At 37.9% G+C, this 19,261-nt stretch overlaps 1 protein-coding gene across 1 annotated transcript; it reads left to right on the forward strand.

Moving 5' to 3' along the window:
* Positions 1–2,670: 2,670 nt before the first annotated feature.
* Positions 2,671–19,261, forward strand: LOC149596240 (multidrug resistance-associated protein 1-like). The gene is made up of 16 exons (XM_089861406.1): positions 2,671–3,683; positions 4,025–4,199; positions 4,259–4,513; positions 5,499–5,702; positions 6,805–6,951; positions 10,020–10,110; positions 10,569–10,939; positions 12,315–12,482; positions 12,796–12,971; positions 13,148–13,253; positions 13,341–13,380; positions 13,447–13,865; positions 15,278–15,477; positions 15,633–15,759; positions 18,206–18,975; positions 19,045–19,261. Exons 1-16 carry the CDS (start codon positions 3,523–3,525, stop codon positions 19,154–19,156), a joined length of 3,522 nt encoding a protein of 1,173 aa, XP_089717532.1. The 5' UTR covers positions 2,671–3,522; the 3' UTR covers positions 19,157–19,261.

Below are 19,261 nucleotides of genomic sequence, written 5' to 3' on the forward strand. Positions count from 1 at the left end.
TAGGGTTTTAGTGCCATTTTTATGAAAAGGAAAATTTACAGCAAATAGGAAGAATTGTGCACCCATATATCCCATGTTAATATTAAGGCAGTTTTCTTTGGCCAGGATTGAGCATCATAAATCTAACGTGTTCTATGTGTGATTTCATTGGTTAGTAGTAACTCGCGGTCAGGCACACGCGCTTAAGGTTCGACGTGCAGGGAGAAAGGCAATTCACGAGGCAGAAGTAATATAAGAAACAACCCTACGCGAGGGAAGTATACAAGCCGCCATAGGTGTAATGTTAAAACTGGCAATACATCCTCGAACCGCCAAATACCATATTCAGACACTATTGCTCTCAAGTTCTCAACGTACGATAGATCTATGTCCTAAGTTGGAAAGGGATAGAGGAAACAGCGCTTCAAACTATTGTAGTCTGCTGAGCCATCTGTCGTAAGAAACATAAGAATCCAGATTTTGCTAAAAAATATTCGAAAACTGTTATTTCGAAACGAAAATCCAGTTTGTTATGAAGCCAAGAAGATGAAAATTATGAATAGAAGATTATTATATCGAGATAGATAATGGCACCATTTTAAAATCTCTCTTTGTATTGTTAGGAAAGGTAAGGGTTTAATTCAAATTTTATGCAAACACCTATGAAAATCTCAAAGAAACATAAGAATCCAGATTTTGCTAAAAAATATTCGAAAACTGTTATTTCGAAACGAAAATCCAGTTTGTTATGAAGCCAAGAAGATGAAAATTATGAATAGAAGATTATTATATCGAGATAGATAATGGCACCATTTTAAAATCTCTCTTTGTATTGTTAGGAAAGGTAAGGGTTTAATTCAAATTTTATGCAAACACCTATGAAAATCTCAAAGAAACATAAGAATCCAGATTTTGCTAAAAAATATTCGAAAACTGTTATTTCGAAACGAAAATCCAGTTTGTTATGAAGCCAAGAAGATGAAAATTATGAATAGAAGATTATTATATCGAGATAGATAATGGCACCATTTTAAAATCTCTCTTTGTATTGTTAGGAAAGGTAAGGGTTTAATTCAAATTTTATGCAAACACCTATGAAAATCTCATACCCTAGTCACTGCCTGTGAAATTTCAAATTATTATAGGTTGATTATCATCAAAATCTATAAATGCGGCATGAATTACTTCTTTGTAAAAGTTTAAAATTACAATGAGATCAGAGAATGTATTCCTACGCTCTACGCGGCCCTATTTTTGAACCTTTGTTAACGGCAGTATAAGTGGTATATACAGGATGTGTCGGGAAACATTCGCCCTTGTAAACTTTAGGGAGGTTTCTTATATTACTTCTGGCGAGGTCAATTTCGTCTTCTCACAGAACCTGCTTAGATAACATGAGATAATGGCAGCAATGGCTAAATAATGAATCTTATTAGCTGTATGTATTCCTTATATGGAACAAAAAATGAAAATATTTCAATTAGAATTCCTTAAAATGATGATTATTTTAAAATATTAAGAAATCAAGGGAAGACGAAGCTTCGTTTTGTTCACGCGTGGTTCTTTCATGGCTTACCAGGTAAATCTTTTCCCGTTCTCACATTCTAAAAAAACCTTCGAAATTCAATATTTCAGCGTTGAATATCGTGCCACTGTGGTATTACGCATTAGCAATCAAATTTGAACGCATAAATTGTATTCAATTGTACACATTTACGAAATGTTCATATTTGAACGCTAATATTGATATTAAAAAATGCACGCTAATGAAGAATTCAGATTAGGTAGGCCTAATTTTGCCATTAAAATGTGATTGCATAATCACTAAAACGAGAGCGTTTTTGGCGTTCAAACGTGAGCGATTTGGCCATAAACGAGAACAAAATTTTTATCCATACGTAACCGTTTTTGTGTTATAATAGGATTAACATTCAAACGAGAGCGTTTTTAGCGTTCAAACAAGAGCGATCTTGGTGCACTTCAAAGAACGTAATATAGTGCCTGTAAAAACGACATTAACAAATATTTTATTTTTAAACATTAACAACGACGAAAAGTTGCTTTTTATTAAACAAGTTGGCAAAACGAAAATATTACCTCTCAAAGTCAAGAGTAGGACTACTACTACAAAATTATTTATCTTGATATGGAATTTACGGAATATTAAAGCAGTATTCAAAGCATAGCGAATATACAGTAAAGCGAACGACATTTCACTTCCAATAAGGATATGACTTGGACACATGGAAATCAGTCAACAGGGAATAAATAAGAAATGGAGAGTAAAAATTTTGGAAAGATATTACCTTTATTCCTTTCTAAAGGCCCATTTTTCGACGCTTCAACTGTTTACCCTACATTCTCAAAGCTTCATTCAAAATTCAGTTGAAGTGTAAACAATATCCTCTCGTTTCACCTCAACGATAATCTTAGTTTGCCAAAATGAGTATTAACGTTATATAACAACAAAGCTGATTTGTGGTTCGAAGCACTAAAAGTGAATGCACATCATAAAAAGAAAGAAAACTCCGAAGCTACTACCCGATTACTATTAGTCCTTTCAGTGAATTACCACCATGGTGCTTCCTTCCATTATAAAACCTAAACCGGACTATTTAGATGTGTATTTAACTTTCGACTAACTCTGACCCGTTACATTACAAACACAAAAATCAAATTCCATATTTTATTTTACCTCGGGAGTCAGTTGTTTACTTTTTGGTTCACTAGACCTATTACGGATAATACTTGATTTAACAGTCTAAGCCGAAGTGTTTTTTTTTTTGAAGTCTCTAAACAAGGATTATTCTACACACAAATATAGTATTGCTTGCGGAATCTGATGGGACTACCTATTTAATTTAACGTCACTCGGAGAGGTTAAAACACTCTCAGTGGAACACCAAAAACGTTCCCGTTTGAACGCCTATAATGCTTTTGTTTTAAAGCCAAAAACACGCCCGTTTTAACGCCCCTAGAACGCCGCAACGATTGTCTAAACGCGTCATTAGCGTATGGCGGTTATTCAAAATTGAAAGAGATTAAGATTCACTTTTGAATGGTAATATAGAAGCGGTTCAAAACCAAAAGTGAATGCTTGAGTTAAGTTTTGATTGATATGACGGTAGTTTGTTCAAAAATGAATGCTCATGGTTAGTTTTGACGGCGTAAAACACTCCTTGTTCAAAATTTAATCCATCTTGTTAAACCTGACTGCGTCAATAGAGGCTCGTTTAAAATTGAACTGTCGCCATACTTTTTGAGTGACAAAATGACGCTTATTTTAGGAGTGTACGTTCTTATATTATTGCCCTTACTTGAAGAAGTTATAACAGAGCAGCTCATTGTATTTTTATTCTATCAATCAAGTTGTTCTTTTAAATTTAAACGAATTTTAGCTTCCTGTGGAAAGGTTGGAGAAAAAACCTGGAGCCATCGGATGTCTTCGATTTGAATGACTCGGAGCGAGCGCTGACTGTCTCACGCCTTTTCGAAAAATACTGGAAACCTGAAGAAGCTAAGACCAAAAGTGACGGCGATGAAATGGAAATGAAAAGTTTTTCAGAAGAACGAAACGGAACCAAATATCAAAGCAAGTCAATCGCTTGGTCCTTGGTGAGAACAGTCGGGCCTATCTTGATTGTTGGAGTGTTTTTGCAAGTTCTATCCGACGTAGTGTCAGTTGGTCCTGCCCTTTTGACAGGGTAAACCATTTAATTTTGTCAGCCATATAAGAAACTGCATTACATCATCAGTGAATTAATAAAATTCCCTTGGTAAACCGATAATATAAGTTTAAATTGAAATAAGAAGAGCGACATCTACATTGTTTTCACTTAAAGCGTGAAATTAAGTTCGTTTGTCGCTTTCAATTGGTTCTTTGTTCATACTGAAGCTTAGAGAAAGGTCCAACCTCACGAACAAAAACATTTTCTGTTTCTGTAGGTCAGCCGTGTTATTTAAAACTTATTCTATTAGAGGCTGAGATTGACAAAGAATTGAGTAAACTTTGGAACCGAGTTAACCAGTTTACTCACGTTTACAGTACCATCATTGATTACTCGACGAGTCAAGATCCATTATGGAAGGGGATTTTTTACGCTTTCCTTTACGGTCTGGCCGGTCTCGCGCAATCTTTTTTGCAAGAAGGGAGCGCCATTTTTCACACCAAACTAGGACTGAGACTCAGATCCGCCACCATGCATGTTCTGTACAAAAAAGTAAGTTATTATCGTGGATTAGTGGGACGCTAGTTCATTGATGAGATTGGTCGAAACAGACATTTCGTTTGACAAGCAGCGATCGGCGTGAGCTAACAATGGGCGAAATACTGAACACGATGTACGTCGACACGAACAGATTCCAAATTCTGTCGCCGCAACTGGGCCTCTTGTGGTCGGTGCCGGTACAAACAGTACTGTGTTTCACCTTCGTGTATCAAGAACTGGGCTATTCAGCCTTTGCTGGCATAGTACCTATTGTCGTTCTTCTTCCACTGAACTATCTCAGCACAAAGAAATACAAAGAATTGCAGGTAAATTTTACGTAACGCATTCAGAGCCAAAAAAAACAAGATGCCTTAACTTGAGGCCCTCGAGATATTATAGAGCTTTTTACCCGCACTCGAATAAACAAACTCCTCAAATACACGCTCGAACTTAAGCTCGCGTGACAGTTCGCCCGTTGCGCTTTACTGAGACGAATGTTAATTTTTACTGCAATATCACCATATTCGGAGTTTTCGCGAATGGTTTCTTTATATATCTCGTCACAAGGAGAATAATCAACATCAAGGTCCTATTTCTGGCTTTTTGTCATAGCCTCTAGGTCTGAAAGTTGTGACGATGAGCTCTTTTACATTCCCAACCGAGCTCGCGAGAACTGAGAACAAGCTTTTGAAGCAGCGTTCCACAGCGGTGGACACTCGAACTAACGTAGGTGGGGCTGATTTTAGGCTGCGTAAGTTCAAGCGTGGAGGGCTCATCCATGTGAACGGTGTTTACATTTTTTACGGCGACGGCGTATCGTGTGGCATGCTAATGTTTTTTAAAGACGGTATTTAATTAAAATAATGGATAAATTAGAAGAGAAAAAAAGATACAGCAAAATTCATATTAAAAGAATCTGTTTCGTTATTTTAACTCGATCTGCCAAAACAAAAACTCCGATCGTCTGCTAAGAACTCCGTCTCCCTATTGGCCGAATAGCTCTTCACGTGCAGAATCAACCTCCAATCCAAAAATTAAGTTTCATGCCTTTAAGGGGGGTGGCGAAATTTTTCAGTGGCGGACTTTAGTTGGGGCGAGAAAATATGTTAGGATAGAAAAACTTGGCTGTTCATATGCCGTTTACAGTTACTCTACAGTAAATACGTTCGGCCTTGCTTTGGGATGTTAACTTTTTTGAACACTCGAGATGAGACGTTCGTCAGCGAGAAACTGACACACAATACCCTCATCCGTAAGGTGGAGAGATATGACCTTGATGTTGATTATTCTCCTTGTGATCTCGTTTATTAGATTGAGCTTATGAAGCTGAAGGACAATCGGATGAAAATGATGAGCGAAATCTTGAACGGAATCCGCGTCTTGAAATTGTACGCTTGGGAGAGATCATTCCACAGAATCATCCTTGAAATTAGGAAGAAAGAAATTGCACTCATGAAGAAACAAGGCCTCTTACAAGGAATGAACATATTTATATCTAGTCTCATACCAATTTTGGTACGAACGTAAAACATTTATTATAAGTGTATTATTATTATCGATCAGACACGTTGAAGCCCTCATATAAGTGGTTCCAGTATGAGCAGATCAAATATTAATGGTTCTCATAATCGCGGTTCCCTAAAACACAGTTTACCAATTGCGGCGGTTCCCAATACAGCGGTTCTTGAAAACGCGGTGTACCGTTACAGCAGTTCAGTAAAGAGTAGTACAACCGGGATGTGAAAAGTGGTAGTCGATTAAGAAGGACTAGGCTCGGTTTTTTGAACCCCAATTAGGTAAGGTTAGGCTATGAATATCTATTTGAACTTAATAGGTAATGTAAACTGCAAAGTTGATAATTGTTCAAATCTATAGTTAAACACTGCTTTTCCCAAAACAAAATCCGCTAGTTCTAAAACAGCAGTTTTGAACAATACCGCTGTTTTGGAATCGCGGGTGCTATTTCAGTAACTGCTAATGCAAGGTACACCAGGCACACAGAGCTGTAGAGATTTCAGCTCCGTATTCTTTGGTTAAATAAACGGAAGCATTGCACTGAATCTAGTCACGTAAATTAACTGTCTCATATGACTATGTGGAGCAAGGCAAGTTCAAAAATATTTCTTCCGCCGTAAGTTGATGAAAAACTATTTTGAAATCTCATTAGGATATAATTATATTTAATGGATAATCAAACATAACTGATTCGAGTCGAGTCTATTTTTAAATCACGGAGACTACCCGAAAGAAAATAATTACGTAACCTAACCAAACTTAACCTAACCTGAACCATCAAAATTTAATCTAGCCTCTCCCAACCTTACCGGAACCTACCACTCCACGTGTTCTAAATGGGTGAGACTGTTATTTCACGTGACTAGATAACAATGCAATTGTACCCACCAAGCGCTCAAACTAAATTCAAAAAGTCAGATGCCCCTGAAATATCCACGCTTCCGAAAGGCTCAAGATAGACGATAATGCCACAATCCAGGGACGAAATTAGACTGGTTAAAGATGTTTATCTGTTGGTCGTCATCTCTATTAAACTACTGAACTTCATGGCCTACACACGCTCTTACCTTCATTCCTACAATTATTGTTTCTAAATATTCAGATTACATCACCGTGTTTTGCCATGTACGTATTGGTTAACGAAGATAACGTTCTCACCTCGAGGAAAGCTTTCGTCTCCTTTCAGTTGGTACGATTACTAGCAACGTCAATGCTTTCCTTCCCGGATTTAGTAAATACAGTAGTTTTGGTAAGAACGGTGTCAGGGAGGGTCAAAGATAAATCTAGTATGTGCTTCTTCTACTAAATAAATTACCTGTTTTCCGATAGTCAGTGTCGTCGCCAGGGTTTCAAGTTTGGAAGGGCTGAAGCCCTCACGAAAGTAGTATTTCCACTAATCCTTATCCCAATCAGCCATGGAAATAAGGTTTTTTTTTCAGATAGTCCTCGGGACCAGTGACCCCGACATCAACAATATTCAAACTGGTCCCTGAGACCAGTTACCCCTGTGCGATTTATTTTACTACTGGTCCCACTATAAATTTATTTATAAATATAAAATTGCATGGTCCCAAATCATTTTTAATAATTTTATTTAGCCATCTTTGACTAAATTATCGTACGAAAGCCAAAAGATTATCGATTTTCAACCAAAATTATCATACGCTCCAGCGGTGTTCTGATTGACCTTGCAATTATACTAAAATCGGTACAACTTAATAATATTTACAAGGGTCCTGAAGGAGATGGACAAATAACGTCTCCAAACGTTTCTTCCATCCTGCCTTTGGATTTAAAACATGAATAATTTCATCCTATTTCACCTTTTTCTTCCTCTAGCGAGCCTTTTGTGCCCAGATTAGTTAGATTTCCCTCTAAATTATCGTACAATTATCGTACGCCGAAGCCGAATTATCGAATTTAGCCTACTAGTACAGCGTCATAATTATAGTAACTCATAAAATTATCGCATTGTACTATAATTATCGTACGTCTGGCAACGCTGTACTGATTACTACTAACCTGACACTACGACTAGGAGTTGAGGTAATAGATAGTTTTCACACATGGAGGATTAATACCATTTACACCAGGAAGCCGGGCTATCTGGAGGACAAAAACCCGTCTGCTTTTGTCCTCCAGATAGCCCGGCCTCCTGGTGTAAATGGTATGAATCCTCCATGAGTGAAAACTATCTATTAGGAAATAAGATTAAGACTCCTTGCAATGAGAAAGGAGTCGAAATTGGACGAAAATCTTTAATTAATAAACTGGTCCCCTTTCAATATTTATCAAAGTTTAGAATTAATAAACAAGTCCCTAGGACTCGTGACCCTCGGTTTTTGAACAAAAAAACTAGTCTGAGTAATTAATAAAGTGGTTTACAGGTCCAAAACCTGTCCTAATCCTATTTCGTTGACGCACAGCCCACTCGATCGGGCTATAGAAGCAAAATTAAGTCAAAAATCAGAGTGAACTCTTAACATTGCCGTCAATAAGAGGAACACCGTTTTTTGGTCCTAATTTTGAAAATACTGGTTGAAATCTCTTAAAATTTTAATGAGATTTGCAAAATAAAGTTTGCTATTTTTGTGCAAAGTTTTTCTCTTACAAAGCTTTTAATAAGAAAATTAAAACGAAAATTTACCATAATTTAATGGCTTAGTCTCAAACAGTTTAAATTTGTTTCCTTCAGTTTCACTGGTTCGAGTCTCTTGAAAGGTTTTAAATTATCGTACAAAATTTCGAAGTTTTAAAACGAATAGTTCTTTTCCTAAAATTTCCCTAAGCGACAAAATAGGTTGTAGGATTATTCACAAACAAAATTTTAATGAATTTTCCGGAAGTGAATTGTTTGTTTAAAAACTTCGAAACTTTGCATCATAATTTAAAACCGTTCAATATGCCTCTCACTAAAATTTCAAGACATTCGATCGAGTGAAACGGAAGAAACTTATAAAACGGTTCGAAGACAAAGCCCTTTAAGTAGGGCTAATTTTCGTTCTAATATTTATGCAAAAAACTATAAAAGGGAAATTTTTGAAAATTTGCAGAAAATAGCAAACGTTGTTTTGCACATCTCTTTAAAATTTCAAGAGATTTGAACCAGTAGTTTCAAAATTAGGGCTAAATAACTGTGTTCCTCCCATAGCCGGTCATCTTAAAAGCTGGCTCCTTGGATTTGTCGAGCGAAAAAGCCCCAAATTACCAACAGTCCAACACGCGCTTTCACATAGGAAAAACATTGTGTGGAAGGGCTTCTATAGCGTGTGAAGCCAAAGCGTGATCGAGTGAGCTGTGGTTGTAGCAAGGAAGGCAAGAATGAGATCCAGTCAAGGCTAGGAGTCTATATCCGTGGAGTAGAAATTTATAATGACTAGAATTTTTAAACTGGTCCCTCCTGAATTTTCATAAATATTCTCAATTAATAAACTGGTTCCAAGGACCAGCAACCCCCGGATTTCGAATAAAAAAGCTGGTCCGAGCAATTAATAAACTGGTTTTTGACCTGTGGACCTGTGCTATTTCCAAGACTGGTTGAGTGATTGAGCCGGTGAGCGACGCGAAATATTTTTTTACGTGCAATTTTTTTAAAGAATTTAATGTCTTTTACTAAAGCTCCTAATTCTAGTAGGAAGGAATTTCTATTCAAAAAACAAATCAACTCAAAAAGAGCCGTTATATTTTGATTTGAATCATCCTAACTTTTAGGCAATTTTTTTCGCTCGATTTCACGAAAGATCATTAAACATAGGTGGACTGGAATGAAGATATAGCGCGTGGTTTATTCAGGGAAGCGCCTTTCTAGCACCACGCTGCAACCAATATAGAAACTTTTTCGTCTCAAATCATAGGCATAACATGACCTATGATTCAAAAAGTTTCAGGACTCTCCAGCTAGGGGCGACGAAAGGAGATGCCATTAGAAGAACGGCGGTTTTAGCTTATAATTCAAGTCCATCTTTGTTTTCTGGTCTTAGATTTCACGCACAACATACCAGTAACCGTAGGTACAACAAATGGGGGTAGGAAGTTGGGGACACGAGTTTGACATGAACCCTTTCGACGAGTTGAGCGAAAGCCTTTTCGTTTTAAATAAATATGTCCTTATGATGTTGCGAATCATTCGATTGCCATCGCGCTACTCTAAAACAAAGTTATGAAATTAAATAACAACAACTAATTTCATTTTACAAAACATTCCCCAACAATTTGGTATTTTTCATAGAAAAAGAATGATACAGGATTGTCACGTTGACCTTTCCTTTTCTTAAAACATTTCTAAGTAATACAAATTCAAAAAGAAATTCTTTTCAGACACAAGTCTCGGTAAAAAGAATTGCAAACTTGTTGAGTCGTGGAGAAACCAAGCATTACGTGGAGCAGATGGCTAGCGACGCCCAATATGGTATGTTAATTAACTAGGGACTTGAGAAAATGAGATACGTCTTTAGTTATTTCCGGCAACTATTCCAACACAAGCAGATGAATTTCATCTCAAAAATCAACTGGTAGAATTTAAAGATTTTCTTCAGAACTAGAGCAACCAATCCAGGGAATTGATATATAAAAATCCTCCTTTGATCATCAGGTTGTTTTCACATAGTAGTTTTATACCGCAGGTTAAAACGTATTCTGGGCTGGATATCCTTGGGATTAGTGCTTTAATTAATTATCAAAGAAAACCCCGGAAAGACTCAACTATCTCTCTCTATTAAAAAATCTTATTTGTAAAAAAGGCTAATCAACATGATTTACACGCCTGAAGTCCCTTTTTGATAGTTTCTAGATATTTTTGAACTAGCCTCTAACCACTGGTCAATTTTGAACAACCTTAACATCAATTCATTTCTATGAAACTTTCAGCAATTGAGATTAAGAAGGGAATATTTCATTGGAACCTGGAGGACGAAGCAGCAGGATCTCTTCAGGACATAAATTTGAAAGTGTCCCGTGGTTCCTTGGTGGCCGTGGTTGGTCCGGTGGGTTGTGGCAAGTCTTCGCTTTTGTCCGCTCTAGTTTCCGAGATGCGGAAGGTGCAAGGGGAAGTCAGAGTAGCCGGGAGAGTGGGATGCGTCACTCAACAGCCCTGGATCCAGAACACCTCACTCAGAGAGAATATACTCTTCGTAGACGAAATGGACCGGGAAAGATACGACAGCATCATACGCGCATGCGCCCTCCAACAAGACCTCGACCAGCTACCCGCTCACGACGAAACTGAGATTGGAGAAAGAGTATGTATCATTGAAACCCAAAGATTTTGTAAGAAAAAAGCTAAATTGTCAACCAAAGTTCGGTTTTTGAAAAGTGACGTCGGGTTAAAAAAAGGAGCTAAAGTCATTAATAGTAAAACAAAAAGCAGTGAAATCTGGATTTGGCAATCCTCAATATCCGTCTATTTATGCAAGGAGGAGTCGAAAAGGAGAATTGTACTCGCTTTTTAGAATGACAACCGTAAATCTTAACTCCCACAACGGGAGGAAGGGGGATGGTGTAACACTTGCTTCTAACTTATCTTTTGGCAAGCGGCATCAGATTTCCAATTGCACAATCAGCAAGAGGTGTTTTGTAAATAGTACATTTTGTGTTGGAGAGAGAGCGCAAATAGTATCTCAATATAGAAACAGTAAAACACGTGACAAGAAGGAACCAAATGAATCCCGTTAGCCCTCGTTTCTAGCAAGCTTCGAGTTTAGGCTCGCGCTGTAGAATACTAGTTCAGCACACAATTCATCCATGTTCACCCATACATGGAAAACCGGTTTTAATCGATTCAAAACGCTTTAAAAGTTAAGTGTGAACAAAACTAAATACTCAAGAAACTAATTATGAACGCGGTTTTTGGAAATTGGTCCGCAAACAAACTTAAATGGGTTCGGAATTTTTGAAGGCTTGTTTCTAGTTTTCAGGGTTATTTCAAAAGGGAAAAAACTAGTTTTCTGGGATATTTTACTTGATATGAGACTATTGTTAAGGATGTTTCAACTATTTAGCAGACAACACTAATGGAAGTCCTAGTTGACAGATTAATAGAAATCAGGCTTCTTAAAGTGTGAACCGAGGCTGTTGAAATCAATTCAAATTGGTAATGAAGACGGTTTCAAAACGAGTTGGGCGAACTAGTTCTGAACACATTCCCATGTAAATGCGAACATAGTTTACGTCTCCTTTTCCACTCCTCCTTAATTTATGGCACTGCCATTTAATGAAGGTGGGGTTTTAAAATAGCTTCATCCTGCTTCTTAAGCACTTTTTGAAATGAAGCTCAAACGTGCGTTATTAAATGGGAGAGGGAAGGCAGAAGCGAATGAATATGCGATATTAGAAAGCATAGGATGTAACACTGTAAGACTGTTTCCATCCAGTGTGGCTTAACAGGATTACATTGTCTTCCTTGGCTACGCTAATAATGATGAAAGGTGTCGCGCTTAACAGAGGACAGTGGATCTTATCGAACGCATTCCATATAAGATGTGTTTCACGGTAAGCTGCGGAAAAATACTCTAAAACATAATGCGCTGTACTTTAAAAACCTGGGGTGGCAACGTTATAATCATAGTTCCATAGATTTCGCTAGAAATGCTTTAGTTTACTAATTTTACGTGATAGGGTATCAACTTGAGTGGTGGTCAGAAGCAAAGGGTCAACGTGGCCAGAGCAATTTATCGAAATGACGATGTCTATCTCTTTGATGACCCGTTGGGGGCGGTTGACTCGCACGTAGCCAAACATCTCTTCAATGAAGTCCTCGGACCAAAGGGATTGCTTAGAAAAAAAGTAAAAAACGCAACTCATATCTTCTTTCAAAGCGCTTTTGATCAATCAAAATGTTTGGTCGACATGTCGTTGTTTAAATCTCGATAGTAGTTCAATATAGCAAGCCGGATAGCAATTCCTTTCTTTACTGAGATATAAATATCAGCTGACATCTCGTAAGCCACGTAGATTTTGATATAAATCCGCGCAACTCCAATAACAGTGGCTCAAAATGAACAAAATATACTATTGCTGTTAATCACTCACTGACACAAATTGCCTCTATTCGCAAATCCCTCGAACAGGCTACAAATAGGAATTCAATCTCTTACAGACCAGAGTTTTGGTTACGCACAACTTGAGCTTCATCCGAGAAGTGGACGAGATCTTCTTCATGAACAACGGACGAATCATCGAGAGGGGAACCTATGACGAAATCATCAGTCGTCAGGGAATGGCTAGAGATTATTTCGCGCAACACATGAGCGAAGAGAGCAAAGAAGAACGGTCGTAAGTGAATTTCAACCTGTATCTACACTTTCTACCGCAAGCTAAATTAAAAATTACTAAATACTCGACTGGAATATTTTGGGACAAACGCCATGTGGCGTGTAATACTTGTAGAGATAGCCCTTATTTTAAATTTAAAGAGCTGTTTATGAATTTTGGAAATTCAATTTTTGTAGTACATTTAAAGTCAAAGATGAGAGATTTCATCTTGCATCCCAAAGAAAAGCCTCGGATGAAGATGAGGCAAAACTCATGACAAAAGAGACGCTCAAAGAAGGAAATGTACGTACTCTTTAATATACGAGGTGAATTTGGAATTATCTTGGTTTCTTGAGAACTAAAAACTCTGCTCACTTTGGGCGTTTGCAGATATCCTTATCGCAATACAAACAATATTTTAAAGCATATGGTATTACAAGGTTTGCGATATTCGAAGTAGTAAACACCAGTGCTACAATCTTTAATTTCGCGGCAGTGTACTGGCTGTCTCTGTGGTGCGCCGACTCTAAGGAAGATTTTAAGGCTAACCCACACTTAAAGACAACCCGTATAGCTGTTTTAGTCCTTCTTGGTCTAGGCCAATCCTTTACGGGATTTCTGATGGTAATGATGAACGCCTTTCACTGTCTAAGGGTGGCGAAATCTTTACACGATAAAATGCTGGACAGCGTAACTCGCTCTCCCATGTCTTTTTTCGACACGACTCCCGTAGGAAGGATACTCAATCGTTTCTCCCAAGATATCGACGCACTCGACCAGCAATTACCTCCAGTTTTATGGGTAACCAATTGCGGATTAGTACTTTTAGTGGCTTTCACGATTGGAATTGCGATATACTTACCATTATTCATAATTCCCTGCATTGTTGTTGTCGTTGGATACGTTTTACTTCAGGTAGGAACTAGATTTTCATCTCATGTCATATGTAATTATTAATATCAATTGTTAATAGTCGTGGTTAAACACGGAATTCCTATCGAGTGAGAGATGGCAGCTTTTGATTTTAAATCATCTTAGAGTTGGTTGCATTTTATAGCTTGGAACTCTTGAACCGAGACTATTGAAAAATAGAAACATACCAATGAACATTAAACATATTTAAGATTATTATCGAAATTTTCCGAATACAGCAGGAATTTTACATGATTTTTATTTTTATAATGTTTTATTAAGCGTAGAACAGGGTTCATACATCTTTGGAAAACAAATTTCCCTGAGATTTCCAGGTTTTTCCCCATATACTCCCCTGAATTTTCCACGTTCTTCCCGTATAGGGATTATCCTATGGAGCAAATGTTAACGAAGGAGGGGGAGGAATTATGACTATTACATAATTGAAGGGCATCCCCGTATCTGTAATATAACCAGAGTTATGAGCCTCCAAAGTATAGTGTAATGTTACTCCTATGAAGGGTATGTTTATGAACATTTTGCTTAATTACTCGGCCCCTGTTTGACGCAAATTTCCCTGATTTACCTGAATTTTCCCTGAGGTTTTTGTCAACTATTTATTTCCCTGATTTTTGCAGGTTTTCCCGGTTTTCCAGGTTTGTATGAACCCTGTAGAAGAGCCCTTAAAGAGACGAGAAAGAGGCCTTGGCGCCACGACTGTACTGAGACTTTTCCACCCAGCTAAATAAAAAAAAATACTACAAATCATTGAAATATTGAAGCGCTTAAGTGTTTCGGCCTAATATATTTTACTAGCTGTTACCCGCGGCATCGCTCGTGTGTAATAGGAACTTCCATCAAAATGATATAAAGAATGGGTAGAATTTACTGATGACTAATATTTTTGTAGCACCCTAGGAACAAAGGCAGTCAGCGTTGCGGCGTTGCCCGTCAGCTAGTCGGGACATTTTTTATCACTTTTCACGCGGACACTATTCCATAAAGATGGGTTTTTAAGTTTTTGGCAGCCATTTAAAAAGATGGCAACAAATCGAACCCAGAGACCATTCAGCCCGTCTATGGGTTAAAGGAAACCAGTATATTTAATATTTGTGAAATCGGTTGAATTGCACGGACTTTGTTGAATAGAGAAGATTTTTTATATTTCTGGGCGCCATTTATTAAGATGGTGGCGGATTGGAAAAATATTTCTTAGTACGTGCCTACTACTTATTTGTAACGTTCCTGCAAATTTTCATCCTTCTAGGGCAAGCGGTTTGGGCTGGGCGTTGATTATCAGTGAGTCAGTCAGGACTTTTTCAAAATGTTGTAGAAGGCATGTAGGCGCCTACTCCCGGGGGGAAATACTCCGTAATATGGCATATAAACTGAAGATTTTCCCTTATCTTTCGTAGCGTTTCTTGATGTCGAGCAATCGTCAACTCAAGCGGATAACAAGCTTGAGAAATTCCTTCCTGTTTTCGCACGCGGGAGGATCAGTGGGTGGCGCCACTGTCATCAGGGCGTGTAACGCTGGAGAGAACTTCGAACGACACTTCCTAAAACTGATCGACGAATGTACTGCCTCTAATTATATGATGAACATGGCGCAAAGGTATCTCGTTCACTAATTTTGTAATTAAAGCCTGGTTTCAATCTCCTATTTTTCATTTTGAAGCGACAGCTTTTTCAGCATAAACACTACGTTGAAAAGCAAAGCGGGCATTCCAAATCGCAACTCTTATTCAATAAATTACAGTTTCTTTACAGATGGCTGTCAGTACGCTACAATATCTTGGGAAACTGCTTGATGTTTTGCACCGCAATTTTCTTAATTATGAGCAAAGGGACTCTGTCAGCTGATGTTGTAGGATTGATCTTGGCTAATGCCGATCGGGTAAGCTCTACGAATGATGACCAAACGAGTAAACCAACATATTTGCTATATGCTAAAATCCCCGCTGGTTTTTTGCTTAACTCCTGATAATGCTTTTCTTAGCGTGAAAGTGAAACGTCACTAAAGTGGGACGGTACAAAAAGACTAATGGATACTGAATTAACAAAAAATATCTCGAGGTGGAATTGCATGTAGGGGTTCGAATGGGAGATTAATATCGCTGTATCATCTTTAGTGACGATGTAATTTTAGGTTAGGTACAATTACTTCCACTATACTTGTAAGTGGGGCTGTTACGTTATCAATAATACCTTTAATTGTCGTTTCAAGTCGCGGCATTGAAAAACACTTTTCAGAACTTTACTCGCGTTACTACACTGATGAAGTGCTACGTTTTAAGACTAAAATCTAAGAAGCTTATTTAGGTCATTTAGCAATGGTAAAACCGATTACTCGATAAGAATATATTCTACACTATCTTTAGTGAGAAAGGGCTGGAAACTGTAAAAGAACCTGTTCGTACTTCGATTATTTGTGAAACCATGTTTTCCTTCCTACAAAATTCAAAAACTTGTGTTTTTGTGAAAACTCCTTTTATTTGGTCGATTTTATTGAATTTTCTCTCATTGCGATTCACACTCATATCACTTTATTTGATCGATTACTGATAGACCGAGTTTCCTCTGCACGTTTTATACTTTGATCAATATTCTTTCATTCAAAGTACATTTTAGTGCAAAGTAATATTTAGTACCATGTTACGTAATTGACATATGTGATATTCTCGGTTGAAATGATTTTTTATACTCATCGCTACGGGTCGCTAACGAACTTTTCAAAGCAAGCTGTAATAAACCATAGATCAAATATGGCACCCGAGAATCGTGGTTGTTGTTTGTCATTCTTAATTAATGCTCAACAGAACCATTCATAATAATTAGTTAAGAGTTAAAGAAACCTAACTAATATAAAAGGATATAACAAAAACTTCTTATATTTTTTTATAAATACCTAATCTCTAACCTAACGCAAGGTTACCTACCCCACTCTTCCCTTACCTAACTTACACGAATAACATTCAGCCGTTAAAATATTAACTATCTCGTTCCTTGAGTAATTAAAATGATATTGAACATATGTCAATTATATCTCCCTATTTGCGAACTCTCTGGTTCGTTATCCTATTTAAAGCGCTTGTTGTTCATTTCATGAGGTAGAGTTCGTGACTTAGTGTCGACGAATATACGCCTGCATAACTGCATCAGTAACTGGCATCAAAAGCATCGATGACCAAAAAATGAAATTGATATCTTAATGAGAGTGATTTCATGGTACTCATCAGATGCCCATCAGAAAAATCGGCTGTGAGGGGGGGTTTTCTGATGAGCATAGGGTTTATGATGTTAATTTCGTCATTTTGCATCATGACAATATAAAGGTTAGTAGATCGAAAACGTCGAATTAACAAATGACAAATGGGATCTTAATTGATAACATTATTAAAAAAACTATACATCATCGCGGTAAACCCAAAGGATGACGAAAGAATCTTAAGTTGTAGGTTTTTGTTTAAATTAAAAAATTTTGTGTAACCGATTTGCTGTAAAAGCTAGGTTACAGGTTGAAACAATGAGCTCAAGACCAATAAAGAAATTTGATCTCTTGATTCAGGTTCATTAGGGTTAGTAATTGTTACATGAAGAAATAAGTAAATAATAATGATAATGGCTAATTACAATGCATGTGATAGGATGGTAAGTGAGAGCGCCAGACTAGGGGTGCGCCGTTCGGAGGTAGCTAAAAGCAACACTTACTAGGGTGAAAGTAGATCCAATTGTGTTCCATCTTAGGCCTACTGAAGTGATGGCACGAACTGAGAACGTTAACGAGCGGAAACTAGTCATAAAGGACCTAATCACTGGATTGCATCTAACAAGGTCAATATACCCTAAAACTAAACAGATCTTAGCTTAGAAGGTGAATGGGCCTACCGCACTAGCTAATTAACTCTCAGCTAACACCAACAACCATCCGTGATAACTGCCACTTAACAGGATACTATCATGATGACTAAATGAACCAGACTGTTGAACAGACTGCAACAAGATGAGCCTGTACACTCACTTTATTACACAGCTGACCCGACTTTATATAGCCAAGTCCCTCGACTCGAAGTAGGACGGCCCGAAGGTGGATAGGAAATAGAGGACGCGGGCATGACCTAGCACTCTACCTCTGCTTGATCGAGACTTAAATGTATATACTTTTGGTGATATACCATTATCTATACACTTAAGTCGTTATCATGTCTTATCTTTCAAATATAATATATTCTTTAATTGGCTAATGAGAATATCTCCTGAATTTTGAAAAGCCATTGCGCAGATTTTTCTTTTTTGTCTATTGTCTACTAACAAGTACTGATTTAATATATTAAAAATCACAGCTACTGCAAATTCTGAAACTCTTTATCGCTGCCTCTACTGGTTTGGAATCAAATGTCGTCTCCATAGAAAGAATTGACGAATACTGTCGTTTGGTGTCTGAGGCTGAGTGGGATAAACCAGAATCTCAACCTGCATCTGATTGGCCTCAACGAGGACAAATTACATTCCGCAATTATAGCACCAGATATCGCGAAGGATTGGATTTGGTTTTGAATGATATAAATGTCCGAATAGAAGCCGGAGAGAAGGTGGGCGTCGTGGGGCGAACAGGCTCCGGAAAGTCGTCACTGACGCTGGCGCTCTTCCGTCTCATCGAGGGGGTGCGCGGTCAGATTATCATAGACGGAGTGGAAACGGAGGGATTGGGCTTGTCCGATTTACGATCGCGGCTGACCATCATCCCCCAAGAGCCCGTCCTTTTCTCGGGTACGCTCAGACTCAACCTGGATCCCTTTGGGCAACAAGACGACCAGCGACTGTGGGCCGCCCTCGAACACTCACACCTAAAATCCTTCGTGAAATCACTCGAGCATGGGCTGGATCACCCCGTGGCCGAAGGAGGACAGAATCTGAGCGTCGGACAGCGTCAGTTGGTCTGCTTAGCTCGTGCCATGTTGAGGAACTCTAAGATTCTTATATTGGACGAAGCGACGGCCTCGGTCGACATGGACACCGACGATCTCATTCAAGAGACCATCAAGAACGAATTCGCCAACTCTACCATCATCACCATCGCGCACAGAATAAACACAATCTTGGAGTACGACAAGTTAGTATATCTAGTAATTATACTGGCTTAAACAATGCGGCCACATGGTTGTCTTTTAACTCTTCATAGGGTGATGGTTCTAGATCAGGGCCGAATTGTAGAATTCAACTCACCGCATTTTCTCTTGAAAAATGAAAAATCAATGTTTCATAAATTGGCTAAAGATGCTAAAATTCTATAGTTCACCCTTATATCAACCTTTCAATCAATGTTTTATATATTATCACTCGAACGAAGAATGGATATTTTCTAACCTCATCAATAAAATCTTCCTTATTAACATCTA

The sequence above is a fragment of the Phalangium opilio genome, unplaced genomic scaffold (assembly GCF_054372755.1).
Source record: "Phalangium opilio isolate 3A_F unplaced genomic scaffold, DU_Popi_V2 ptg000390l_1, whole genome shotgun sequence".
NCBI classification, from domain to species: Eukaryota; Metazoa; Arthropoda; class Arachnida; order Opiliones; family Phalangiidae; genus Phalangium; species Phalangium opilio.

Bases quoted from the DNA above. Each gene is read 5' to 3' on its own strand.
- LOC149596240 (XM_089861406.1), top strand. From the start codon at position 3,523: ATGGAAATGAAAAGTTTTTCAGAAGAACGAAACGGAACCAAATATCAA. The intron at 3,684-4,024 runs GTAAACCATTTA...TCACGTTTACAG, and splicing joins GGTCCTGCCCTTTTGACAGG to TACCATCATTGATTACTCGA. The intron at 10,111-10,568 runs GTATGTTAATTA...TGAAACTTTCAG, and splicing joins GGCTAGCGACGCCCAATATG to CAATTGAGATTAAGAAGGGA.